Source organism: Phoenix dactylifera, chromosome 11, assembly GCF_051530095.1.
Source record: "Phoenix dactylifera cultivar Ajwa chromosome 11, Ajwa_hap1_PhDact_Kaust_v1.1, whole genome shotgun sequence".
Lineage (NCBI taxonomy): Eukaryota > Viridiplantae > Streptophyta > Magnoliopsida > Arecales > Arecaceae > Phoenix > Phoenix dactylifera.
Window position 1 is genome coordinate 1,927,429 of NC_143200.1, and position 27,546 is coordinate 1,954,974.

Genomic DNA, 27,546 nt, shown 5'->3' on the forward strand with positions numbered 1-27,546 from the left:
TGACTATATTCTCATGATCAGACCACCTGATTATGATGACACATCTTATCTTACTATAAGCATATGACACTCAGAAAAGCCTTTCTATAAGTTCTATAAACTTGATGCTGGGAAATGGGAAAGTGCCTGCCAATTGATAATAGCACCTGGAAGCACTTCGATAGTCATAAAGCAATATTTCAGACAGGTGCTTGATTCATGGGGGCCACGGGCCACACATATCTGAGTTAAAAAATTCAAAACATGGTAGTACACTTGATACCAGTTAAAGCTACTTTGGAGGCAGCCACGCACCACCAGGGAACAATTTCACCATTTTGAAGCCAAAAACAGATTGTAACAAAACATCATTTATTTCAACATCAAATCAAACAAATTTAATTTAATCAAAAGGCTTTGCTAAATGTCAATGCATGCAGACAACGTAGGAAACTCTATCCTCCCTTGGAAACCATGCATGAGCAAAACAAATGAAATGGTGTATTACGCAGCCTAGGATACTATAGTAATGAAAAGATAGCCTTTACATCTTCTACCTCCTGATGTTGGTAACTACCCCATTATAGAGAATTTGAACAATAGAAGAAGAAATGGGCTGACTTTTCATGGGTTGAGTCACCTGCATCTGTTGCAGCTATCATTTTAACATGGCAGATTCAAGGCTCAACCAGACAGCCCAATATTGTATGCTTCATTAAACCACAAGCTGCAGTTAGGCCTTTGTTTCCCCAAGCTCTACATCTTTTACAGGTGCATTTTCCACTTCATCTTTCAGAAGGCGGATTTCATCTTCGGTTAGGCTTGTTTTGGTAAGAGCAATTTTAGTGCTCGCTTGCTTCTCCAACTCCACAGCCCAGCTGTAGACAACCATCCCTACAATGGCTATCACCATTCCCATTATGTTTTTCAGCGTCAGCTGTGAATCGAACAGTAGCCAACCAAGCATAAGGACGCAGACGGTTTTCATATGGCCCAGAACCTGGAATGAGGTTGCTGAGAAACGACCGATGCAAAGATACTGGCTCATGTTGCAGAATACAGCAAGGACACATGAAAGAAGTATGAAGAACTGCATGATTTAGTTCAAGTGTTATCTTGTATTCCCTTATGAATTAAAAATAATAATAATAACACCGGCAATAATAAAAATAGTTAATATATTGAAACTTACAATTGCACCAGAAGAAAAGTTGTACTTTATTAAAGATTTGCCGTTCAGGTAGTAATCTATGAAAGGTCCAAGAAACAGAAGAGAAAGGGCTTGTATTGGGGCAGTCTTGCTCAGCAGTTCAAAAGAACCGATCGAATACTTCTTCTGCAAGGAACCAATTGACTGCATAGAAAGAACAGACAGACTGAAACATGAGCTGACAGGAATCAGAAAAGCCGAAGTCCTAGCTGACAGACAAGAATAATTCTTCTTAATATTTATTATGTCATTTTAGAAAATTACACTTGTCTACTATCAACCAAAAGTGTGTACAGAGGTGCACTTCATGCCAAAAGGATTTAGGCAAATATACAAGGATAACTCAAAGGACCATAGGTCATTATGGAACAAGTATAATTGCCTACCTTTACAGGAGCAAAAATTAATTGATAAAAGAAACTGTAAGTTCCTTGAATAATAACATATTATTAACCTGTAACAAAAAGATGAATATGCAATGGGAACTCCATCTAAATTTGGAGAGTAAAGATTCACAAATACAAAACAAACGAGGTATATTTGTTTCAAGAAATGCCAGTCATTTCTTGGCATATAGTAGATTCAACATCAGCTTTACTCTTGTTGCTCTCGAAATAAAAGCAATTTTAGTCTGATCATTACGATCATAACAATAACTATCAAAACCTACACCATTTGTAGTGTCCAAAATTGTGGATCCCCACTTGTTCCTGTCAAAGGGGAATGTGCCATATCCTCCATCGATACTGGAGCATCATCTTGGCCACCTTTTCTTACGAGATCCTTTCATTCATCTGGCTAGTAATTACCTTCTGCAGCCATCTTACATACTATCAGACAACCACTAAGCAAATGAAGAATATCCAACATATGATCATTCTGCCTCCTTAAAAGAAAAACTCGACAAATAAAATCAAAATCCACCTGTTTAGACTAAGCTGCAGCCATAAATTGTAGATTCTTACCTTGAGAAGATGCATGATTTGAAGACATGAAACACAATATGGAATTGTGTGAAGGATATCACTCCATCCCTTGTCAAACATGGTTCTGATCTTCATCAGAAGAAGAATGATGGTGGCACCAAACTACCACAAATGGCAACATCAAGCAATTAAAACAACACAGACCCCACCTTATATCATGAAAGGCGAATGTCCCTAATCTCTGCTGCATCAAAAATCAACCTTTGTGTTGGAGGGAATGACTCATATATCCCTATTAGATTCATTTCTTTCCTTGTTTTTAGTGATATATTATGATGCCTTCTGAATGACCTCAATGGAATTATTCAGTTCATCCTCCGGAAAACAGGTTTGATATACTCATATTTTTTCAAAAAGAAGAGCTAAAAACATCAGGAACATGTCCTAGGCATCCTTCAATTTACTTGCAACCTGCCTCTCTCTGGTACAATGAGCACCTGAACATTCTCGTGACTATTGTCTTTAGATTAGCTGTGGACGAGCTTTTTTTTAGCCAATGTTCAAAACCATACAAAGATATAGGAAAAAGGGGTAAAGTGCATAAAGAAGAGATTATAAAAAGAATAATCAAGTCTTTTCGATCAAAATCTTCCAGAAAGTTCAGCAAAAGTGATGGCTATTAAAATCATCCAAAAAGTTTTGCTGATGTTATGATTACAGAATGCCCTCAAAGTGCATTTTCGCAATATCCACCCTCACTAAAGTATTGAAAACACCTCTCATCTCTTTACTCCTCTAACATTGCTGCGGCAATAATGAAGTTACATGTTTCGGTATCGCCTGAACATCAGTTTACACTAAAACCTTGTCTACATCTGTATTCCCAGAAACTTCTAAATCATATATGACAGCTAAACTAAGTGGGTATCCCTTGTAGTGTGGATGATATTGAAATAGAACGGAGCAATCTAGAAAAAGGAATAGACTATAGGAAAAGCCTGAAAGAGGGTAGCTAGGTTTATGTATGGTTACTAATGCACAAGAACATAAATTCGTGAAAATATTCATTAACCATAGAGTTTGCTAGACTAACAAATTTTGCATTTAAAATGATGAAGATGGTCTCTAGTAGAATTGATTTTTTTTTTTTTGCATTAAATGAATATTACCTTTTGACTGAACATGCATTCTTATAATTAAGAAATACAAATAAGTTAAAAAAGGCCACTATAAAGACCAACTATGAGCACGCTTATGCAAGACTCATACTTCACTTGTCACTCACCTTGACCAAGCCAAGTGTTGACCGCTTTATTGCCATTCTTGGACCAACTTATAGTAACCACTTCAATCTTATGCATTCCAATTCTCAGTTATCTTAAAAATAAGACAATATGATGGTACCCCCCCCCCCCCCCCCCTCCCTCCATCCCTGTCTTTTTTTTAAAGCAGAGATATCAACAAACCCAAGAGATCAATCTATTCTCAAACTTCACCATTGATATCAAATTAACATGCTTGCTCTGCAAGTGCCATGATGGCATGCCCAATTGTATGAAAGGGCATGACTTCTCTATAAGGCACTTCTCACTAGTATCATTACTTTAAACAAAATCCTTATTTCTTAAAGAAATTGAAGAAACTTGGCCGAGTAGATACTTAGTTAACCAAACTACATCAAAATTACAAGAACCCAAGTCCTTCAAAATTTACACCAATAAAAGCATAGTCCATATTATCATGAGAATCTCAAAGTTGAGTTTGCATACTAGTCCCTTGTTACGCAACCAACATAGCAAAATGAAGCCATTCATGAGAGACTAGGTATTTGTCAAAGATGGTTTCCCCTTCTGCCAAAACATATGGATTACGCATGTGTCAAAATTGTTTCACACTTCTATATAAGGGCATATTGAAAAGAATAGTCCTGTTTGCTGAACTTCTATTAAAAAAGCCTTCCAGCACCTCCAGGCTTTCCCCCTTACAGACCCTGCTAATCCACCAAAAAGGAAAATCGACACTCAAGATCTTTGAAATGCACAGCCTTCCAGCACCCACTTATAAACCCTACTAATCCACCAAAGGGAAAATCTGCACACAATCTTTGAAATGCATATTAGAGCAGCTTTGTGACCTCCCACAAGTGTCCCAACATCCTTTTTAAATGAATGATTTCAATCACTGACAAAATATCGTAAGGACATGTAGGACATGTAAGTTAGATCCTAATACAATAAGAAGCAACCTCCATTAAAGCAACCAAAATCATCTAGATACCAACATCCTAGACATGTAAGTTAGATCCTGCACAGATATGACGTATTCAATTCACATGGGATGGAAAGAAAACATGCATGTCCATTTAGAAGACCTTATTATAAACAAGTAATAACTTATAATAATACCACAATTACAAGTTCAAAAAACGAAACAAAAAGAGCAACCATGAGGCGAACAAATTGAGTGATAACGCAATTAAAAGCAACTGTTTTGCAAGAATCAAACATCTTGGTTCCTTTTAATCCCTCTGATTTCTAAACATCTAAGCGAGTATTTTCAGATACAGATAAACAGTTAGCAGGTATCAAACAAGAGAACAGGGAGTGCCCAAAATTGTAGATCACGCATATTGCTAGAAGCAACAAGAAATTACTCACAATTTGTTGCAAGGATGTTGACAACACTGCTATGCAAGCACACAAAAACCCCTTGGCATTAACTTTTACGTCTGTCACTGTGCAGACACCAACACCAACAACCACCACCACCACCGCCATCTTCACTTCTTTAGAATAGTGTTTGCTATGAAGGATCCACTCCATCACGCAGACAACCGGAATCATGCTCAACTTTGAGATCTACAGCACAACAAGCAAAATGTCGCTCATTCCCAATGCCTTGATAAATGCAATTTTATCAGAATGCAGAAAGATGACACTCCATAGGCACCTGATAAAAGCCGACAGAGTTGAGCATGAGACTTAAGTTCATCCCAGTGATGGATGTGTTGGCAACAATGGAAAACCAGAGAAGCTCCCACAGAGGAACATGCTTTGAAGAAGAAAATCCAGTCGCATTCGACACGAAGCCCACGAATGCAGTTACCCCAAAGTGGAACCCAGTCAGTGTGGTGGCTGCAAATCACAAACCCAATAGCAGACATTAACAAAAGGCGACGAAAGAAGTCAAGAAGATAAATTAGGCAATAGAAGATATACGGCAAGGGCATCCATTCAATTAAAAAAATTTGCAGAGATGGATTTGTTTTAGAATAAACAATGGTTCGAAACAAAACATTAGGTGGCCAGAGAACAATATTAAACGCAGAGCAGTACCAATGAGGAATGGGAGCAAAACACAGTAGAAAAAAAATATGAATCTGGCCCTGCAAAGCTCAGAACGAGCACAAATACGAACGGATCGGCGAGCACCTAGCGGAGGAAAGTGAATCCCCCACAAGACGATGCTCCCACGACATTGATCGCGATAGATCGACAGATGTATGGATCGATCTCGTGAAAAAAAGATATATATATATATATATTACGGAACGTGAAGGAAAGCGTGCAAGGACAGATCTGACGCGATTACGGTGCCATTGAGTGCGAATGTGAGCAGCGGTGGTGGGATGATGGGTTACCGACCGAAGGAGAAGGCGTAGCCGGCGGGGGACATGAGCTGCTTGTTGGCCATGATGATGCCCACGGAGCTGACGACGTTCATGGCCCACGCCCCCGCGTCTGACACCGCCGACTTCTTCCCCTCCTCCATCTCTCTCCTCTCTCTTCTCCTCTTTCGTCCCTCTTTTACCAAGACGCCACGAGGAGAGAAGCTGTGGTGCCGCCGGAGGAAGAGAAGCGAGAGCCCCTGAGGGAGGAGGAGTCGGTCGGTGACGACTAACAAGCAACAGACGTCTGCAAAAGGAAAGGAGGGGCTGAAAAAATTAAGCCGCTTAACAAATATATAATTACTCCTCCTCCTTTGTCACTTTCTTTCTATAACTTTTGCTCCCTTTTATCCTCTCATTCCTCGCTCTCCCCTTGGATATTCTCCTCTTCCCTCCTCTTTAAGAAAGGGATTTAAATCCCGGGAATAAGAGAGGGGATAAATAAGAGAGGGGATAGGGTGGGGAATAGGTAGGTGGAGGGATGGCAAAGGAGGAGTAAAGGAGATGAAGTGGCACCGGCTTTTAGCGCTTTCCTCTCGAGAGCAAGAAGACAAGGGAACAAGAGACGGGGGGTGAGATTAAATAGCCGGCGGAAACGCCTGAGTGTTTGAAGAGGCGCTTTCCGTTTTTTTCTTGAAAAAAAAATTCTTGTTAAGAGTCAAGGCCGATGGCTTGAATTTTTTATTTATTTTATAAATTTTGACGGACGGCGAGTCGCACTGTGGCGAGAAGGACACGAATTCGATGTGGTTGTAAAAACAGGAAACATGCAGGTTGGTTCATCATGACCGTTCATAAGATCGACCAAAGGTGAGTGATGGACTGAGAAAGCAGCATATAAAATACGACATGCTAAGTGATAAAAGATGGCGGAGTCCCCGAGATTTTAATTTCTGTTTTCCTTATTATTTTCGATATGGTTTAGGTTTTAATGGCTTCAACTAATCCAAAGAAGAGAGGATCAATTTATGATCAAGAGTCATAATGCTAGACTAATTAGTGCCGGAGGGCAAAGCACCAATAGATTGTTAGCCAAAGGGGCGAAGCTCAGAACAGCATTGGAAGGCATCATCTATACTAAGCGTGTTTTAGGGGCAGAGCGCATTATCGTCGAGGGAGATTCGGCCTTAGTGATCGAGAGGCTGCGAGGTGGGGGTCGAAAGAGGGATGAGCATTCTTTGCTATATGACTTATTTCGGATGGTGGAAAGTGTAGAGTTTCCAGGCTATATATGTGTACCGAGGGATGAACAGAGCAACTGACTGGATTGCCTCCTTTGCTGCTCAGCATTCAGAAGATGTCATGTGGTCTTGTTAGGAGGACATTTCTGCATCGCTTCTCATTTTCTTTCACTTGATTTTGCTGGCTGCACTATGCCAAAATGATATGAGCAGCCGTTGTTCCCAAAAAAAAGAAAAAAAAAGAAAAAAAAAAAAAGAGAACAAATTTTAGCAGGCGAGGTTTGGTAGACTTGAAATCTGCCAAAAATACCGAACTTTGGAAACACGGTTACATTATGCAGTCTTTGGTATCTACGACTTAGTTTATTTCATGTGCAATGCAAGGAGTAAACGATAATGCTGTCACGGGGGAAGGCTTGGAGAAAGTGTGACGAGCTCCAAACTTGGCTCTAATGTCACCATCCAAGGCCACCATGTCCGGTCATAGCGCCATCATGTATGGGAAATTAGGTATTACTTTTCTGCAAAGGCGGCATACAACGGCAAATGAGATGGCTTGCATGGAAATTCAATGCATGCACCAAGAAAATAGGCTTCTTTAAGGTGTTCGTATTTGACTAGTCTGAGTTTATAGGGTTTGGCTAGCCTAATTGTGGAGAATCCTTCCTTGATGGGTCCAATCCAAATCAATATTAACCGGTGAAATAACCTAGGATTGTCTGCTCATTGTATATAGGCAAACCAGCAAAACTTTGTTGGTACTATTGCAAGGATTATGGTCATTATGGTATGTGAAAAATTGAGGGGCTCCTTAGCTAATTTAGTCGTGAAGGATATTTACTTGACTGAGTATAGTGTTGGCCTTATGGGGGGTCAGCACCACCCTTTGACTCGGAAGATCGTAAATGGCTATGGACTAACTGCTTGACCCGTGGCACCCATGTGGTGCAGCCCCTCCTGCCCATCTGTCGCTTAGTATAGAGCTTTGCGCTGCCCTTGTATAAGGAAATATAGTTGCGCCTTCACTAACAGCAATTGCTTTTGATGTGATGGTAGCGCTTGATCCTGACATTTAGTATATCAAGTTTCTCGTAATATTATAGATTTGCGCAATATTTAAATTTCTACAAGACAAGAGGTATATTAGCTTTTTCGTCCTATTTCTATGAGAAAACATGATCCGATTGAACTAGGATGGGACTCAAAATCCTTCTATGCGAAAAGAGGAAAAATAAATAAAAAAAGAAAGAAGGAAAAAGGGAGAGAATAATGAAAGGAAAAGAAAATAAGAAGAAAAGAATAAAAAAAGAAGAAGGAAGAAAGAAATTAAGAAAAGAAAGAAGGAGAGAAGATGAAGGGTACTTATTAGGATAGCTTTGGGGACAAGAGTGTCCTAATCCATGTCTTATAGGATTTAAAATCTTGCTTTATAGAGCAAACTGTAATGCATGCATAAATGGTACCAATAACTATATATGAGCACAAACAATAAATCTTGATGTGAAGCTTACTATTCTTAATGACCAAGGCTATGGAAGAAGCCAACCAAGAGATATTAATGTTCATATATATCAGTATGGTACCTTACACCAACTAAAGCTTGAAATGTCAAAGTATGTAGACACATTACAAACTAGTAGTTAAAGGATTGATTGTTGCTTTTCTTTTGGTGCGCAAAATGGGTTTAGGCATGGATCTTGCCATCATATTTCAATATTAACAAGGAGATTATGCCAAAATTCAGAACAACATCATGCTCTAAAGGCACCAATCTTTATAATCCAAAAATATAATCCTATCTCCTTCTAGTTTGAATATGTCTCATTTTTTATTTTGTCCTCTTCTATAATTCAAGGAGCTTGGGTTGGCCCTCCGTCAAAAAATTGCTTGCCTTGAGTGTCCTTGGTGATAAAAACTGCTACTGTAGCTCCTTCCCTTTAGGTACACTTTCTCTTGAGAAATTCCTCTCCCACTTTTCTGTTAAGTTGTTGAGATACATTGCATGCGAAAAGTCTTAAGGCTTGTTTTGCTGCTCTTAGCACTCCTTTTCCTCCATGGGATGGATCCTAATCTTAATTTTAGGAAGATTTAATATGATGATGTTGCTTAGGGCAGATGCTGCTTAAAAAATGATTAAAGACCATCCAAGTCATTTGTAGATCTCTCTCCTGATAATGCCATTGACATCTTATTAATTAACTTTAAGAGGTCGACGGAGAGTTCATCGCAATCATAACACAATGCAAAAGAATTTTTCTTTATTAATTCTAATCAATCATTATAAAAATCTTTATAAATTTAGACACTGAAAAGATTCAACCCATAGTTCTATTTTATTTAAAGTGCTTTTATGAAATAACGTTCATGACAGTTCATGGTGAATCAATATCCAGGCTTAGAAAATCAAGTTTTTTTTTTAAAAAAAAGGAATTCCAAAGAACAGTGGGAACCAAAAATCTCCATCTCTTATGCTTCAACTTTACCAATGAATGCATTCATTCTTCACATTTTCATCATTCAAAGCAATGAATCAAATATGGTCTGACTTATAGCATGCCTCAATTTTTTTTTAAAAAAGAGTTGTACTCTAAGAACCTGACAATTCTTTTAAGCCCGCAATCTTTTCAGTCTCTTAAGTAAAGTGCCACTTGCGTTGCTTGCGGAATGGCTCTTTGGCCTCATAGTCAGCCAACACCTGAATGCACAAAAGTTTATTAATAAAGGACTATATGGTGCATATGAAACTGTTGTTGACCTTGGAAATCACGCAGAAAAAAGCTATTTATCTGACGATCACATGAAATATTTCATTTCCAGTGGGGACTTGAAGAAAGCTTATGAGTGGGATGAGAGAGCGAGAGAGAGAGAGAGAGAGAGAGAGAGAGAGAGAGAGAGGGATGTCCTCGTCACTCTTGCTTCATACGAGGAGGCCAACTTCATCAAGGATTTAGGCGAGCCATCTCATTTTATTAATGGTGGAAACCATATATAGAGGGGTGGCGTGGGGATAGAGGAGGAACATGCACTCGGGCCTTGTCTGGCCTCTCCCGGTGCCGCAAGCTACGGTGGATGAGTGCGAAGGAATGAAATGGAGGTGGTACCACTCAAAGCATCGCCCTCCGGCAAACGCTTTTGAGGACCGCAAACCCAAGCAAAGAAGCTATGTGGCAGGATGCGGAGCCTGCATGCAGGCTACAGAGTTTCATATTCAAAAGATTTTAAATGACCGCGTCTGGACAAGAAGAATCCTACATGCCATTCAAAAGATTTTTTGAATGATTCAAATTTGAACGTGCAATCATGCGTGCAATATTATTATTTTTTTTTTGTAAAACTCCAAATTTCAAGTAACATATATATACTAGTATGAGTGCGGTTTACGTCCAGTACTATATTCACCCGTGAGTCTTTGGGATTCCGAAATGCTAATCCTTGCAACTTTCTATGTGAGGCATCAAGCATGCATGATGCTTCCGACTCTCAAAATCCACCGTGAAAAGTAATTAAGTTTACCGAACTGCATCCAGATTGCTAACCCTCCTCTTACTCTAGCATGTCTAGATTAAGAACATGGGTTTCTTGGAGTTTGATTGAGATACAAATAGTTACTCCCTTGATTCCCATAGAAAATGTGTCAACGAATCCAACTAGGTTATCTAGCCACAACTCGATATAATCATGAAGATCTAATTTAAATTTGGGCTGGATTCGCACTGTCTCAAAATTTTACCCAAAATGGCTAGTCGAAAAGTATTATACGCTCGTACGGGTCTTCACATACTTTCTCCATTTAAATTCCTAACATTCTCATCAGGCTAAAGGTTCAATTCCATATAAAACTAATCACAAGCATCACGGCCTATGGTCAACTCTAACGAATTTATGCTGCAGTCTCCTAGTCCACATATGTTATAGTCGGATCTACTTTGGTACCATTTATAATAATTTTAGATCTTATCCAAAATAACTAGCCGGAAAGTATTATTTGGATTTTTCGATTCTGCATAAGTACCGAAGATTTATATAGCGAATAATTAATGTATGACTAAATACGTGTCTGTATAGGTTTAGGTTTTTACAGCAATATTGTTGAAATTGTGGGCTTAAAGATAACAAAGAAAAGAAAACATAAGGAACTGTGGAGGAATTGGTTCTGGTATTGACGTAAGCAAGCATGCACCAAGGAAAACAGAAGGAACGGTGGAGGAACTGGTTTGGAATAAGCGCTATCACGCGCCAATGAGCACCGTCAAAGTAATGGGTTGATGTTGAATGTGGTCAAGATGAGCTAATATAGTACTTTTATTTGCATCAAATTTTTTTTACTTTTTTGGTATAACGGCAGCTCACATGCAACGAGTGTGGATACGAGCGCTTCCTCCATCCCCGGCGGCATTGTTGGACTTCCTTACCCATGCCCAAGTAGAGAAAGGGATCAAAGCTCTTATGGCCGATACTACTTGGCTCGGATGGAAAACTAGGAACGGAAGATTGTTCCAAAAGATGGTCTCTTCCTCGGATGATGTGATAAGGCGATCGCATTACTTGTATGCTAACCTCCTTCAGGTCATTCAACTACTCCTTTTAATACTTTTGCATGGCACTACAGTAACTGTGAATAGTAACACCCTCCCACCTTGAATGGTACTATATATATCATACCTAGTTAACCTATTCTCTGAAGTGAGTCCAGGGCTGACCCAACTCTTAGGTGACTAAAGCAGTCACCTAAGACCCCAACTCAAAGAAGGCCAGAAAGATCCCTCTTAGTGAGTTTGTTTTAGGCTCCCAAATGCGTTGGGCCGCTCATGGATGCGTCGAAGTTTTATTTTGATGGATCGGACAGGGATAATGCCGTAGGTGCTGGTTTTATTCTTAGAGATTGTTATGGTCGTCTAGTCCATGATGGTGGAAAGAGATCAGCTTGTGTTTAGTTTCTTTTGCTGAATTGGCTGCAGCTTGGGAGGAGCTATGTTTGGCTGTTTTCAAATTTAAGGCTGCTCAAGTTTCATTGGAAGGTGACTCGGTTACCATCATCTCCTGGATTAATGGCTTGCATGCTCGTAGGCCTAAAATTAACCCTCTGTTAAGAGATATTTTGCAGATGAAGAAAGTTATTTGAGCCTTAATGGCCACCCACATTTACAAGGAGGGAAAACTAGATAGTTGATTCGTTGGCTTCATCATCCTTGGAAGCTGATATATCCTTGGAAAGGAGTGATCGGATCCCAACCAAGTTAGCTCACTTGATTAGAGCTGATGCATATAGTTCATTTTAACTCCGATCTTAATTCCAAGTGTGCTTTCTCCTTCGTAACAAAAAAAAAGGCAAGATAAGTTATAATTAGTGCATGAAATCATCCAATAATCAAATGATACTGCAATGCAATTGCAACATTGTGTTTTTCCCTTTTTAGGGTTAAAAGACAACTATGCCCTTATCTTTTTTGTTTAGATTTTATTCATTAAAAGAGACTATGGTCATTGTGCCAAATCAAATAGGATAAATCGAACGGGATATCCAAATTCCAGGGGATATAAAGAACCATTGAATTGTATCGGATATCTGGTTGAATTATTGGAGATCAATTATCATACCAATTGGTGTAATTTTCATTACTTATCCCTTGGAACGCTCCTCTACCCTAGATACTTTACTGTTTTCAAACACAACTATGCTCGATACAATTCATAACCTACGAATCCCCTGCCATCCTTGGTATTGTCCCATTTTCAAACCCAACCTAGCTTTAGTTTTTATAAGTAGAAAACCCAAGATGTAAGAATGTGACTGCATTTATCTTAAAGATGATTCGATGATAGTAATCGGATGGATTTAGAACCTGTTTGGAGCTAGTGGGGAGCTACCGCTGCTGCAAAACATCCGCAGATTGGCGATAGATTGTATTATTTTTCAGGTCAATCATGTGTACCGAAAGATAAAAAAGATGCTTGATTGGGTCGCTATACACTTTATTGATTGTTTGTGGGACATTTATAAGACTATTCCTCTTCTTTTCCATTAAATTTTATTTTCTATTTTTTTTATATATTCATACTAGAGTGGTACGATTTATCCATCCTATCAACAACAACAACCAAAAAAAACAGAAAAAAAAAAGAAAAAAAAGGGGGAAAAAAAGGGAGAGAAGGGGCATGCGACCTTTAGGTATGCATATTGGACAACTTGGGGTAGGCGAATACCGACGAGCAAAAGCTAAGTCCAACCCAAGTTACCCAGTTAGGCCCAACATACATGGGCCTACTTCAGCTTAATGAGATATAGGTTAGCTCAAGCCTTGTGTTAGCAAAATAGAGAAGCTACGGGTGGCAATTTGCAACCCGGCCAACCAAATTGACCTGCGATAGGCTCGAGATAAGTAGGTTCATTTTGTAATATGTTGGCTCGACATAACTTGTTTATTAAATAAATTAGGTTTAGGTTTAGAATCCTGACCTATTTAACTTGTTTTAACATGTTTAATAATTATATTGAGTTAACAATTATAACCGACCTGCTCAAACCGTTTAAAGCCTCATTAACCTTTTTAGGACCTACTTAACTTTCTTTCACAAACTTGAATCAGTATGACATATCTGCTATGTGATTTATGAGGCTATCACTGCAACCCTGACCCAACTTTGACCTGGACTCGTCCCAAACTTGGCGATGAATGGTTGGGCATGGGTCCAAACAAACAAACATATATCCTTCAATTTTAAACTCTTAGAATATGTGTTAATAGTTATATGGATTGTTTTAACACGACATGATTTTTTAGCTTGATTAACTCTTGAATATATAATGCTTGATACCTGATGGATGTCAAGACCTGTTCTCCATCCAACCGGAACCTGATGCACATTTTTATGACCAAAACTAGGACCTGATCTAATCTCTCAATGGACCAACTATGGAACAAAAGTTAAATATAGTAAAATCCAAACCTAACCTTTGGATATGGGTTGGGTTGGGTTACCTAGTTAAATAAATAAGTTGAGCTTGGTTTTGGATTTTTGACCTTGTTTGATAAATGTGTCACATGAAATATCATAATTTTCTTTAGCAATTTACGGTGGCCAAGTGATTTGAGGAATAACATTTCACCAAAAAAAAAAGTGATTTGAGGAATAATCCCCAAAATGACATCTAAAATGCCTCATTTGCTTAAACAATGGGTGGGTCGGGGTGGGCTAATCCATTGAAGAACCGCCGTCAGAGCTTGGGCAGGCGTTATTTGGGCCAGAAATGTCACACCCAAGAGGGCCAAGCCTAAACAAGCCCGTATAGACCTGTTCGCGTCCTTGTCTCCTCTAATCCTTTCCCGTCCGACTCCGCCTCCGCCTCCTCTTCTTTATCTTGCAAGATTCCATCACCATGTTGCGAGAGGTCGTCGTCTCCTTCTTCCTCTTCTCCAGATCCATGGACACTATGGCTCGCTCAGCTCGAGCTCGAACAGAGCTCTTCTCGTGCACAAACTTTCCAGGCTAGAGGGGCATGCATAAGATGTCTGCAATGTGGATATGGAGGATTTCTCAAGTATAATTTCATTTACATTGAGCACTCAAATGAAACATTTGTATTAGCAAACGAATGCTCCAGTTGCGGAAAATTTCAGGTCCTCTTAAGGATAATGAGAAAGACATGCGCCATTACTTTAAGATCTGAAAAATTATATCCCACATCACGTGCATCAACACTCGGCAAAATCCAAAACAAGATGAGGGGGCAGCAGCGCAAAATGAGCGCACGACAAATAAAGTCTGCATCGCCATGTGGCAACTTAGAAAAGTAAATTTTAAAATTTTTGTTCAAACTGTAAGTAAAAATTTTACTGCACGAAAGAGTTAAAACCACATTCACCCATCAACCAAAGCAACTTCCGGGACCGCGGGACGAAGACTGAAGTCACAAAGACCACGTGATTAAACATAATAAAATACCAACTAATCCGTGGGAATGTGGGATAGAAAAGGACATGACACCAATGTATAAATATTAGATATTGATCAGGATGATCATGATATCCCGGAGAGAGACCAAGTCATGGAAATAGCTTGATTTCCACGCAGGCCGATGGAGCTTATCATCATCGGCACAGCAGCGGAGGAAATTAAGGGCTCGTTTGGTTCGCAGAAAAACGAGGGGGGAAAGTGTGGTCAACGGGAAAGTAATGAAATGCCTCTTGTTTGGTTGGAGTTTTCAAAGGAGAGAGATGGGAAAGTTGTATTTCCATGGGAATATGATTCCCACATTTCATGGGAAAGTCTTTCCCATGAGAAACATGGGAAAGTTACTTTCCCATGAGGTGGGAATCACTCCTTTTTTATTTTTTCCCAAAAAGACCCTTCAGCATTAAAGAAGCATTAAAGAGGCATTAAAGACCTAATTTTTATTAAGGGCATAATAGGAATTATACATAACTTTCCTAGGAAAGTGGATGGTCAACCAAACATAAGCACTTTGGAAATTAGTCACTTTCCCATGGTTAACCAAACATGTCAAAAGTACTTTCCTAGGTATCCTCTTCCTAGGAATCTGATTCCCAGGAATCATATTCCTAGGAGGGAAAATACTTCCCGCGAACCAAACGAGCCCTAAGGGGGATCAGGGATGATCTCAGAGCTTCCGTACTAATCGTCGGTGGTCACACCTAATCGGACACGTGGATATGCCGGATTGGAGGATGGCTTGGGACACCAGAGTCACCGTAATTGACCGGGTCGAGGTCGATGAAAAGAGCATCGGCGGGCCCCCCGCTGCTTCACTAGGGGCAGGGGCAGCAGTCCGTTGGGGAAAGATTTTGTCCTGGATTCTATGTCTGAAAACTTCCACTTTCCCTACAAGAGAAATTTTCCTCTTTTTTTTAATAAATATTAGAGGTCTATTTGGCAAATCAAGTAGGATTAGACTAAATTTCGTATTGGATTCTTGGAGTTTGTAGTAGATCCATATCACTCCAATATTTCTCCGGTTCAAATTCTATAAAAGAGAAAAAAAAAAACTCATGAAGATCTTATTGTTCTTCCTGTAGGCCAACAGATTCATATATGGAATTTAGTTTAAAATTAGGATGGATCTTTAAAAGAATATAGATTAGGTGGACCAACTCGATTCATGTAGAAAATTCAGCAAAAATCTTTCTGAATTTTTCAAATAGACCCTCAGTTGGTAGAAATACTAAGGATATTTCAAACTTGGGGTTGAAGTGGTAAGGACTAAATTTGTAATTGATAAGGTCGGAGGGTATACCCCCGAACCCCAGAGCTCAGATCCATCGGTCTCAGACTGTGGAAGCGACTTCTTCTCCTCAGAGATATTGTCTACTTTGAAGGAAGTTTCATAGTCTCTTTCCAACGCACGGTTTTGCCCCACAAAAAGCGTCTCTGAAGAGAAAGGGATAGCCCCTCTCCATTTAAGAAATAGATTTTTTCTGTTATCTAGTTGATGTGGGACTAAGTTTGGACCCTTTATTCCTACAACAGTAATAACTACTATGTATGAGTCAAACAATGGCCTGTGATTGCATTATTCCTACCCTCATTGGCCAAAGTTAAACCGCCCCTAGACACAAGGTTTTCTACTGGGTAACGGATCTAAATAAAGTTGAAGGTGTTAGGTGTCAAGTGCTAAACTCTTGCTGTTGGTACAAGAGAAATGGATTCAACCCTACTATCAACATCATGATTTTTGGTCAAGCTTTCACCTATGTTGTGATCATATAATTCAATTCGAAAAGAGATTACAATTTTTATTCAAACAAAATGTACAACATTCGCCAAAGTTGAACCAGAAAATTGTCTATGATGCACACAAAGTTGCACAAAGAATAGTAGTGCATTGGAAACCGACTATATCACATCAGGTGCGAACAGAGTCAATGAGGAAAAAGATAAAAAATGTCAGGTGTGAAAATAGATGAATTAGGGGGAATCACAATCGTGGGCTCATTTGACTCATAAACTTTAAGAAATCATCCCCTGATTTTATCTCATAGACTTAGGCAGCTCATTATATCTTAGTCCACACCAAATCAAACCTTCACCTATTTTTGTTTCTTTATTGGCAATTTAGCATGTTACCTTATACCATTGCGTCCCACTGACGCTGACTTGACTTTGTGGCTCCAGAACAAATTTAATACTGTTACTTTCTGTCGAAACAAATATATGTCAACGCGGCAAATTGGAGCATTCAAAGGGAAGGGCAGCTGCTGCGAAGGTTCTCTCCCATGAAGTCTCCATTCGAATAGAGAAGAGGAAAATGGGAAAAGAATTTTGTGGGCTCTCAGGGCCCAGATGTAGCCCGGCCCGTTCTGTCCTGGATTACGTCACCGGGGCCCACGCAGAGAGCTAGCTTTTATCGTTCCGGGTTCGGGTTGTATCGTTCTTTCGCGGCATCAACCGTTGGATCGCGCAATGTACGATTTGAGATCTGTGGGGTGCACGATCCAACGGTTGAAGTCGCGAAATAGAGAGAGAGAGAGGCTCCATCGCCCGAGGAGGCCCCAGGCCACCGCTTTCTTCCTTTCTTTCCCCTCGTTAAATCCTTCGACCACGGAGCCGAAGGAAGGTTGCGAGGGAGGTGGGGGGGGGGAGAGAGACAGGGAAAGCTGCTCTCCCGCTTTCTCTTTCTTATTATCAACCGTTGACCGGCGATGGGAGCGGCGCCGGAGTGCCGAGGGCCGATGAGCCGGAGGAGGGGCGACGACGGCGACGAGGACGAGGGCGTGGCCGGGTTAGCTCTTGGGGAAGCGAAGTGGTGGCCGCCGGGGTTCCGGTTCCACCCGACGGACGAGGAGCTGGTGCTCTACTATCTGAAGCGCAAGGTCTGCCGCCGCCGCATCCGCCTCCCCATGATCGGCGACGTCGACGTCTACAAGTGGGAGCCCTGGGAACTCCCAGGTACCCAAATCCCTCTTTCTCACTCTCTTATTCTTCTTCTATTCTTTATCTTTTATAGATATTCCATCTCGAATTCTTGTGGACAGAACCATACTGGATAATTGGATATCCCTAGGGATTCTCTTCTTGCTTTCTGAAGAAAAGGGAAAGTGGATCTGCGAGGATAGAATTGTAATTCTTGGTTACGCCCTTTGATTTGCTCAGCTAGTGCCTTTTCTCAATAATTTGTTTCCTTATAATTGTCAGATCTTTGGAATAACTCTAATTCTCGCCCAAAGTGATATTAATTTTGCCTTTCAACTTGCTGCTAGATTTTGATAAATTCGGTCTCCTGCCACTTGCTTCAGCGACAATTTTTGCTTTCTTTGTATCTATTTCATATTTATTGTCTACTTTCACTTTCATTCATAGATGAGCATATGAATTAGAATTCATCGTGAATCCTGTTACACTTACTCAATATTTATTAGTTCTTTGTTGGATGTCAGCACCTAATCCAGTTGATTCAGCATTCTGAAATGGTTGTGGTTGGACACCTTCCTTATTTTGGTATTTTTCCCCTTATCTTATTATTCATTGGCTCATGTTGCTGAGAATTTGGACTACAATTCCTTGCCAGGAGTCTGGTCTTTTTTGAAATCAGGACAGCTTGCCGGTTCGGCTTCTCTTAGCGACAATTTGTTACAGATATGTTCAATATCAGAACCTAATTTAGTTTCTCCATGTTTTATTTCTCAGATCTTAGAGATGGTTTTCACACGAATAGCAGCATCTCTGTGCAATCTTACTTTTCCCTCTAAATTCTATTGTTTAATTTGGATAAATCCAGTTACTTACTGCACTTGTTTTGGTTATTTTACAATTGCTAGTCACACACTCTCTTTATATTTTCTCTCATTTCTCAGTTTCTTATTCTATCCTCATGTTGCCGATCACCTAAATTACCATTCATTAACATGAATTATTAATGCTTTTCCTGATCACTGAAGTTTTCTGGGTCATCTTTCTCTTAATCAGAGTCATACTTTGGCAGAACGAGAGTTATTTTTCTTGCGTAACTTAAATCTTTTTTCTTTTTGTGTGTGTGCGTGTCTAACTTAATTCTGAACTATGATTTGCTGATACGTGCAGAAAGATCACTGTTGAAGAGTGGTGACAAGCAATGGTACTTCTTTAGCCCTAGAGACAGGAAGTACCCTAATGGATCGAGATCCAATCGAGCTACCAAATGTGGCTACTGGAAGACTACAGGTAAGGACCGGACCATCTCTCAGAACTCCAAGGCTGTGGGTAACAAGAAGACCCTTGTTTACTACCGTGGTCGTGCTCCTAAGGGAGAACGCACCGATTGGGTCATGTATGAGTATACCTTGGATGATCAGATGCTTATGAGCTGCAGCAACGTGCAGGCAAGTCACTGCTAAAGCAACATCTATCTTAATACTTAACAACTGTTTTGCTTATTCTTCCATAAAAAGTTTTGTAAGTCTCTCATTGATGGATCTCCTTCTTTGCAGGATTCTTATGCCCTCTATAAGGTCTTTAGGAAGAGTGGACCCGGTCCAAAGAATGGGGAACAGTATGGTGCACCTTTCGTAGAAAAGGAGTGGGAAGATGATAGCAAGGAAGACACCATGCCTGGACATCCTCAGGGTGGTGACTCCACTAGCATGTTAGGTGAGGGGAGCATGCTTCCAATGGATGATCTGGAGGACCTTTTGCTACAAATATCGGATGAACAAGACATAATTCCACAACCTTCTGAATGTTCTGCATTTGTTTCAGAGGTATTCTGGGCCTTCTTCAGTACTTCGTTTTTTCCAGATTCCACTGTTTGGTCGGGAATAATTTTTGAATTAATACCTAGATTTCCACATGGACCAAAACCATATGATCCCCAAATTCATTTGAGAAATTAACGGATATGGAGATGGCATGCTGTCTGTTTATAGATCCATATTTTTGCTGAGACCCATGCATGCAAACTAGTCTTTATGCATATAATGAACACTAAATATAAAAAGCAGCAATAATAAAATATATTACTAAAAGAAACAAATAACCATGAATTAGGGAGGGGATGTAGAAGGGAAGAAGGGCAATATGTCTTACCGGGAAAAGGAAACATAAGACTAGAGCAGGAATGGGAGAATCCAGCTTGATTTTGAGTTGGATAATAGAACAGTCCACACCCTCCCCCCCCCCCCCCCCCCCCCCCCTCTCTCTTTTTTCTAAGGTTTTAGAAAATTAATGGCATTTTTTAAAATGACAGACCCATAGAACCAATTCACTTGTTTTAACTGAATAAACCTTGCTTGTAAAAGATGTTGGATTTCCTGTCAATTATTGTTACTGATATGATCGTCCAATTCCATTGGATTTGTCACTATTGATGCAGATTGATGTTGAAGCAGAAGATGGGAGCCTTCCTGTGGTGCCGTCTCTTGGAGATGCTAATTTTACTGAACAGAACCTCAACTGGTGCGAACTGAGCAGCGAGGAGCCAGACTTTCAGATCGCCAGGCCAGATCCTGCTTACATTCTGCCTACTGAGACTCCTGTGACAACATCCACGAATTGTTCCGATCAGGGCCAACTCAAAGTTGATGAAGAGTTCTTGGAAATCAGAGATTTCAATGATCCAGAGTCTACAGAGTGGAGAGTAGATGATGCCAGCAACAAGGACATCATTCATGACACTGGTGGATTTTACGATGCTTATGATTATTTTGATGCCACCAGGTTTTTAGATGAAGAATTCGTGCCTCTTGATGGAGCAGGCCAGAATCCATATTTTGATGAATGCCAAGCATCTTTTATCACCACTGAGCTCTGGACACATGAGCAGGATTTCAGCACGTCAACTGCTGGAGAGACAAATCATATTATCATGGCACCACCAGCATCAGGTGCTTAATCACTTCTTATATGAATGCTGCATCCTGATTCCTGACAGGTCAGGATGCTGTTACTTCGTCTATTTCTCATTTATTTGTGCTATCTGAATAATGTAGGTATTGTAAATGCTAGTGCTCCATCAAATGTTGGGAAGAATACCCAGGGGCAGTTTAGTTCTGTTAGAGATGATTCAGACTCTTGGTTCAGTTCGGCACTCTCAGCCTTACTAGATTCTGTACCGAGCAGTCCTGCAATAGCCTCAGAGAATGCTTTAATAAGTAGAGCATTTCAACGTGTTTCGAGCTTCAGAGCAGGGCAGATTGGTACTCAAGAACCAAATGCCGCAACAGGTGGAGGCACTGTGGCCTCTGGGAGGCAGAGGGGGAGCCACAGTGGTGGATTTCTTTTTATCTCATTCCTGGTTGGACTGGTTGCTGTCTTTTGGGTGCTGACAATTGGAGCTGCAGTAAAAGTTTTCAAAGGTTTATGGGGCAAGTTCATATCATCATAGGTACACAATATTATAGGAACAAAAATTTAATCCATCTGTTCTGTTAGCTTTACTGATCTCTGTCATTTACAATCCTCGAAGGTGCACGTGTTCAAATATTTATGATTGCAAAAAAAAAAAATCATGTTAGATTTTATTGCAGCACTCAATATAGTTCATTGGGGAGAAAAGAATGTCTATAACTATACATCATTAGAGGCAAGCAATGCTGCCAACTTCCTGGTCTATGTCATCGTGAGCTCTTGCTCCGATGCTGGATTTGTGAAACAAATTCTTTCCTCTGCTGCAGTGCGATGTGCATGTATTGCTCTGCATCTCATGTTCTCTTTGTTCATAGGAGTGTTCATTAGACAGATCTTTCATGCACAAGATTATTGTTGTCAGGTAATATAGCCGATGTCGACCCAAGCTCCATAATATTTAGGAATTGATTTTAGGGCACAACGGTACTGCTTGGATCTAGTTCAAAGCCCGATTGTACATGCACTAATGTTCTGATATTTTTCATGTAGATTTTGATGATATTCACAATATTTCGCAGATGGAGGCTCGAATCTCCTCACCCCAATGGATCTTAAAATGTTGGCATGGGTTGTGGTGGAGAAGAGCAGTTATCTGACTCACCACTTCAGCATCTGAATTTAGTCTCTCATTGATCTGTGATGCAGACTTGCAGATATTTCCAGCATCTAGTCATTTCTTAAATTTCTTCATCAGGCTGCAAAAATGGTACATTAGTTCGTAGATTCCCTGTTAACAATAACAGCTGAAGGACTTGGACTATCTCTTCCCATGCCCGTTAATTGCGTCCGGAGCAGGTTAGTGTTGTTATATTATTCACAAACTGGACAAGGAAGTCCATGGATTGTATTTAGCTGAATGTTTGAATGGTTTTGCTATAAAAACGTTGATCCACCTTGTGGTTATGACATGGATGAATTGCTTAAGGGGCGCCAAACAAAAAAATAAAATCAACATTGTTGGATCGCACCATATTTTGTGCATTCAAATTTACCATAGGTCAATGAGCATGTGAATGGTGTTGTCAGGCTTCGGACTCCATAAAGCCACAGACATTTAGTTTCCAACCAAAATCAGATTACAGCATTTCTTGGCTCGACGAAATAGAGTAGTTAAGCTGGACTTGATTTTAGAGTTAACAAAAAAAAAAAAGAAGATGGCATCAACATCAAAATTCACAATTTAATTCTCTCTCTCTCTCTGCGAACAAGTAGAAATGAAAATCAGAAGAAAAAATGGGAGAAGAAAAAAATCTTAGTACGACCCGATATTGCTACATTTCCCTCTCCTCCATTCAACACATAAGCTTCTTGAATAAAAAATATCTACAAATACCTGAAAACTGCTACTTCAAAATAAAATTTTCAAATTTATATTTTTTTTATAAATCAAGACATCTCTAACTCACCTTCTTCCTACGCTTGCGAACTCTAAAAGAGTGCTCGACGAGGAACCGTCCATCAGTGAAAGTTCCTCTTCTTCCGTAGACTTTCTTACTCGAACTACCTTTTATTATAGGCTGTCTTCTCTTTTGGGGCTTACTGTGACGTAGATGAGGAACAAACCTATGGCCACGGAATTCAACAGCAAGCTTGATTTTCAAGAGTAGGGGCGCCTCGGAGTTTGTGAAAAGAAATATTTTGGCGATCTTTAATCCTAATTTGAGCTACTGATGGCGACATAAGACTTAAAAGACATGAGTTGCATGGACTTTTTTCAACTCAAACTTATAGATGATGCACGAGTCTACCTTCAAAGTTCTTTATCCATATTGTGCTCCCTTTTCGTTATTAAGACCTCCCAGAGGCATGAACACAGCATTCCAAGCAGCTCAACCTCCAACATTGCTTAGCCATTTGCAAACTGCTAATTGAATAAATAGATACTATCATCAACCAATTATATGTAATAATCGATCCACCACACATAAATTATTGTCAGCAAGAGTATTGAAGATTAACTATGTAAAAGTTAATTATTTCAATTTTGTAAAGCCAAGGAGGCTCGGAGAAACATATTCTATTAATGTTTTATCAGTTTTTTTGGCTTAAGATTGGGTATTTGGTGGTCGGGTCTTTATTTTTCTACGAATAATATAAATACATTAAGTTCAAATTGAAGTGGATTAATTCAGGGTTAGCTATGATCAGCAGTGAGTAATTCCAATCCACTTGTTGTACCGCAGTGCATAGTTTCATGGTTGACTTGAGATGCTGAATGTAATAAAGTTGCTTCACAAAGCTAGGCCACACAGCTATTTTTCTGGCCAAGAAGTTGACAGAGTTCAATATACAACACATCTTCTGGGGCAGTGCCCATGTCAGATCTGTGTTAAGCTCAATTTTAGGAGTAGAAGGATGTTTGAAAGAAATGATTGTTGTAGTTTTTCTTCTCTCTCTCTCTCTCTTCTTTTTTTTCTGCCAAATATTTGTGAACAAACCAAGGCAACGTTGCACCTTCACTACTGTACTATGATATATAAAATTACAACTATTCTTGTATCCCTCCTCCCGAAATCAATCCGTATCCATGGAACAATGCCCCCCATCTGATCCCCCTAATCAATCAAGTCCAATATACTTTCCATAGAGATTCATCAACAAACACATATGTAGATGCATAGATGATACATATTCTTCAGAAAGTAATCAAACCAAAATACACAAAAGGAAAAGGATTCGCCCTCCTTAAATTTAGAACAGTTCCGTTACAATTGCAAAAGCACAGTTCGTTTCGAATTTCAGTAAAACAATCAATATATCCTTGGGTGCCCTCCGGACTACACCTAGGAACAGTTCGTTTAGAATTAGAAAGGACTTTTTCCCCCTTTTTTGGAGAGGGAAAGGATACATTATGGGTTCATATCCTGAAACAAGGAAACATGGGTACATCATGCTCTTGCCCTGAGTACCAAGGACGACGACGACAGAGAAGAGCAGCTCGGTGCAGGTGCCGGTTAGACCCCTCCATCCTCCTTCATTCCTTCTCTTTACACCATTCATATAATCTTTGTGGTTGATTGTGCTTCAATACTTATATTTAGATAGATCATTCGTTTGTTAACTGCATATGGAGAACAAAAACAAAGGTTCCTGGAAAACGTACTTTCCATCTTCCTTCGGCTTGTCGTATATACAAATCTAAAAAATATTTTGGCAGATTTTGCACATAAAAGACATTGAACAGAGCAATAAGAATTTTAATATGTTCGCACTGTTCTCAGATTTTTGGTGGATCATACTTGATCCATAAAGTCGATCTTACCGGTAGTTCCCTTCTATGATCATTCATGATTTTTGTGTTGTGTTTTTGAAAGAGCAATTCCTCTTCAACATATGCATATCATCCTAGAAAAAGAATAAATCATTCATTTATTTATTTTTTTATTGAATTACAATTTATTTATCAAGAATGCATCCATATTATTCATGATTCATGTCTCCAAGATATGGAAGGGGGAAGGGGAAGAGGGCTTGCTAGAAATAATTAGATTGCGTTAAGACGGATTATACATAATGATATTAACAGCTGAATAGCTTGATATTAACAGATGAGCAGGGAGAAGGGGAATGATAACTTTAAATCATCGACATGTTATGTTCTCACTTTCCTTTGATTTAGAAGACTACACTATTTTTTCATTTTCTTTAATTTTCTGAATGGTGGTTATGTTTGTTCATGGCAGGATATATGATAGACAAAATCCAAAAGTAATTCCCAAGTGTACACATGATCAGCACATACAGTGTATTTTTCAGTGGATGAAAGGAGTGATACTTGCCCTACTTGTAAACAGGTATACATTGTTCCCGCACTTATGAATTACATCTCTCTCTCTCTCGCGGCAATTTTGACAGTTACGTGATTACTGATATGTTTCTTCTGTTTCATTAGGTAATGATTTTTGAGAAAATCATTTAGAAAGATTTATACTTGCTAATTTGCTTTAGAAAGATTTACAGCGTTAACAAGAACACTAGCACACAGGTCAATATGAAGGAGAAGGAGAAGGCACACAGGTTAATAAAATCTTTCATTCCTCTTAGCATCTATGACATCTCTTTCCAACCCTTCTTCTGAGAAATAAAAGCTCTTATGCAAGAATGAGTTGCGATTCAGAGTTGCATGAATTGTTAATATATCATGAGTAAACAATGGGCAGTGCATCGAGCAGCTCAGCATCAGAAACAATCTTACCAAAGAATTGGTGAGCACCGCAATCAGGAGTCACCCGCTATGCCGGTGGTGGTGGTGGTGGTGGTGGTGGTGGATCTGCCGGAGGAGGAGGGACCGCGCACGGTTGACGGCGGCAAAGAAGAGGCAGATGTGCTCGTCGAGGTCCTCGAGCTGGTGGAGGAAGCAGGGGTGGTTCTTGTGGAGCTGCCGCAGCACCTCCTCGATGGGGTGGCGCATCCCCCGCCCCCTCTCCAGCCCGAGCCGCACCAGCTTCTTGTCGCTCTCCACCGTCTCGTGGAGCCGCGCCACCAGCCTCTCGATAGTATCCAAGTCATTGTTGAGTACATAGGTCCCCCTCGCCGCCGCGTCCAGCTGCGCCATGTGCTCCCTCGCCCGCCGCCTCGGGCCCGCGAGTAGATCCCCCGGCAGCAGGCACACGGCGGGCCCCGCCACCAACGCCGCCAGCGCGTGGGTGGCGATCACCAGAGCGGCCACGGCGGCACCCGCGGCCGCGCCGATCAGGCAGGCGGCCGCCCCGCGGGTGGCGCGGCGCAGCAGGCGGCGGCGGCGGCGGGCCTTGCGGAGGTGGGATTCGAGCTGCTGCCGGAGCTCGGAGAAGCACCGGCGCATGCCCTGGAAGCCGGTGGAGGGGGCGGGGAAGGGGTTGTCGAGGCGATCAAATTCGAAGAAGGTGTCGAAGGCCCAGTCGCACTGGGCCGGGGTGAGGTGGGGGCCAGGGCCGGTGCCGGCGGATGTGGGAGAGGGGGAGGTGCAAGGGAGGAGCTCGAGGAGCTTGCTGATGGGGTCGTAGAGGGAGCGGGCATGGTCGACGGCGCGGCGGAGAGAGAGGCAGGCGGCGGAGGTGCTCTCGCTGCTGTCGAAGTAGGAGGACACGAGGCGGGTGAGGTGGGAGGGCGGTGCGGTGCAGAGGACCTCCTGGATCGACGCCCGGTCCGGCTGGAGCACCCGGGCGATCAATCGGGCCGGCGATAGCGCCGCCGACGGCGGCGCTACGTCCTCGTTCTCGGTCGCCGGCCCATCGCCCGAGTGGATTTTGGCCCAGATTTCGTTGTAGGAGTTGGTCTGGACGGCGAGGGTGTACTCGTCGCCGAGATTGATGGTGGCGCCGGGGGAGGTGGCGGTGGAGACGGTGGGCGTCTGGGCGGTGCTCGACATCGGGCTCTGGTGCTGTCTCCTTTTCCGGCCATTCCCTCCGCCGTCATCGTCTTCGGTCTCCGTCTTGTTTGCTGAGGAGATGAGAGTGAGGATTGGGATACGAAATTTTGTAAAGATTTACCCTTTTTGCCGCCGTTTACTTCCGATTTGCTCGAACGAAAAAAGAAAAAAAGCGAAAAGGAGACACAGGATTTGGAATTACCTGGTGGTGGTGAGGGCGTCGGGGACTCTCTGTCTCGTCTCCGGGGGCCGCCATCGAAGCAGCGCATAGATGGGAAGAGTTGGAATTGGAGGCGGGTCGGAGCAAGGTGTGGGGGAATGGGAAGTCCAACCACTCAGCGGAGATAAATTAGAGAGGAAGATGGAGGACTCGGTCGTTGTCTTGCTCTTGCTGACGCTTCAAATGGTAGGGCCGGCGATTCCCAAGGTCAGAGTGTTAGAAGAGAGGGTGGCGGATCTGGTCGATAGATTTTCTGATCTAGCTAAATAAAGCCAGGTCAACACCGTGTCGAATTTGGGTCGGCTTGGGCTGCAAGGAACAAGTGAGACAGTGCAAGAGAAAGGATATTGGATTTGGCTTCTCTTTAATCAGTGATTAATCAGTGAAAAATTAATCAAAAGGTTTGCAAGTGTCCCATGAAACCTTGGGTTCTCTTTAAGAGAGGTTAGAAGTGTCCCATCCGTACTAGAATTGTATGAATCATCTACTTTAGTTAAAAAAAAAAAAGATTTAGGAGCCTATGTGCTAGCTCGGTTACAAACCAATTCTGACTTGATCCAGAGAATGCTCAGAAATGTTAGGGACTGATCAGAAAATAGAGAAAAGTAAGTGAAGCTACATATTAGAAAAGAAGAGCTAAGCTTTGGGCTGCCCAATCATTGTCTGAAAATCGTAT

The 27,546-nt window shown here is 41.1% G+C and overlaps 3 protein-coding genes across 10 annotated transcripts; 1 reads left to right on the plus strand and 2 right to left on the minus strand.

The window, feature by feature from the left end:
• Positions 1–334: 334 nt before the first annotated feature.
• Positions 335–6,448, minus strand: LOC103711991 (UDP-rhamnose/UDP-galactose transporter 1). The gene is made up of 5 exons (XM_039116029.2): positions 5,760–6,448; positions 5,065–5,249; positions 4,773–4,973; positions 1,172–1,333; positions 335–1,069 (listed from the first exon to the last, which is right to left on the minus strand). Exons 1-5 carry the CDS (start codon positions 5,884–5,886, stop codon positions 713–715), a joined length of 1,032 nt encoding a protein of 343 aa, XP_038971957.1. The 5' UTR covers positions 5,887–6,448; the 3' UTR covers positions 335–712.
• A 10,909-nt stretch (positions 6,449–17,357) lies between these two features.
• Positions 17,358–22,270, plus strand: LOC103712002 (NAC domain-containing protein 17-like). 5 transcript variants are annotated; one of them, XR_015970981.1, is made up of 7 exons: positions 17,465–17,868; positions 19,000–19,277; positions 19,386–19,655; positions 20,267–20,777; positions 20,883–21,277; positions 21,567–21,661; positions 21,790–22,208. XR_015970981.1 is itself a non-coding variant. In XM_008798381.4 (6 exons), exons 1-5 carry the CDS (start codon positions 17,622–17,624, stop codon positions 21,275–21,277), a joined length of 1,701 nt encoding a protein of 566 aa, XP_008796603.3. In that variant the 5' UTR covers positions 17,358–17,621; the 3' UTR covers positions 21,946–22,208. The 5 variants fall into 5 exon arrangements, 3 of the variants coding, with proteins under 3 accessions (XP_008796603.3, XP_088562474.1, XP_088562475.1); XR_015970982.1 differs by having other exon boundaries at positions 21,819–22,208; XM_008798381.4 differs by lacking the exon at positions 21,567–21,661 and having other exon boundaries at positions 17,358–17,868; positions 21,946–22,208.
• Positions 22,271–24,193: 1,923 nt separating this feature from the next.
• On the minus strand, positions 24,194–27,059 carry LOC103713502 (UPF0496 protein At3g19330-like). 4 transcript variants are annotated; one of them, XM_088706351.2, is made up of 3 exons: positions 26,853–27,059; positions 25,496–26,721; positions 24,194–24,330 (listed from the first exon to the last, which is right to left on the minus strand). In XM_088706351.2, the coding sequence occupies exons 1-2, from the start codon at positions 26,917–26,919 to the stop codon at positions 25,526–25,528; spliced, it is 1,263 nt and encodes a 420-aa protein (XP_088562477.1). In that variant the 5' UTR covers positions 26,920–27,059; the 3' UTR covers positions 24,194–24,330; positions 25,496–25,525. The 4 variants fall into 4 exon arrangements, with proteins under 4 accessions (XP_088562477.1, XP_038971959.2, XP_038971958.2 ...); XM_039116031.3 differs by having other exon boundaries at positions 24,229–24,361; XM_039116030.3 differs by lacking the exon at positions 24,194–24,330 and adding an exon at positions 24,514–24,645.
• Between the last annotated feature and the right edge of the window lie 487 nt (positions 27,060–27,546).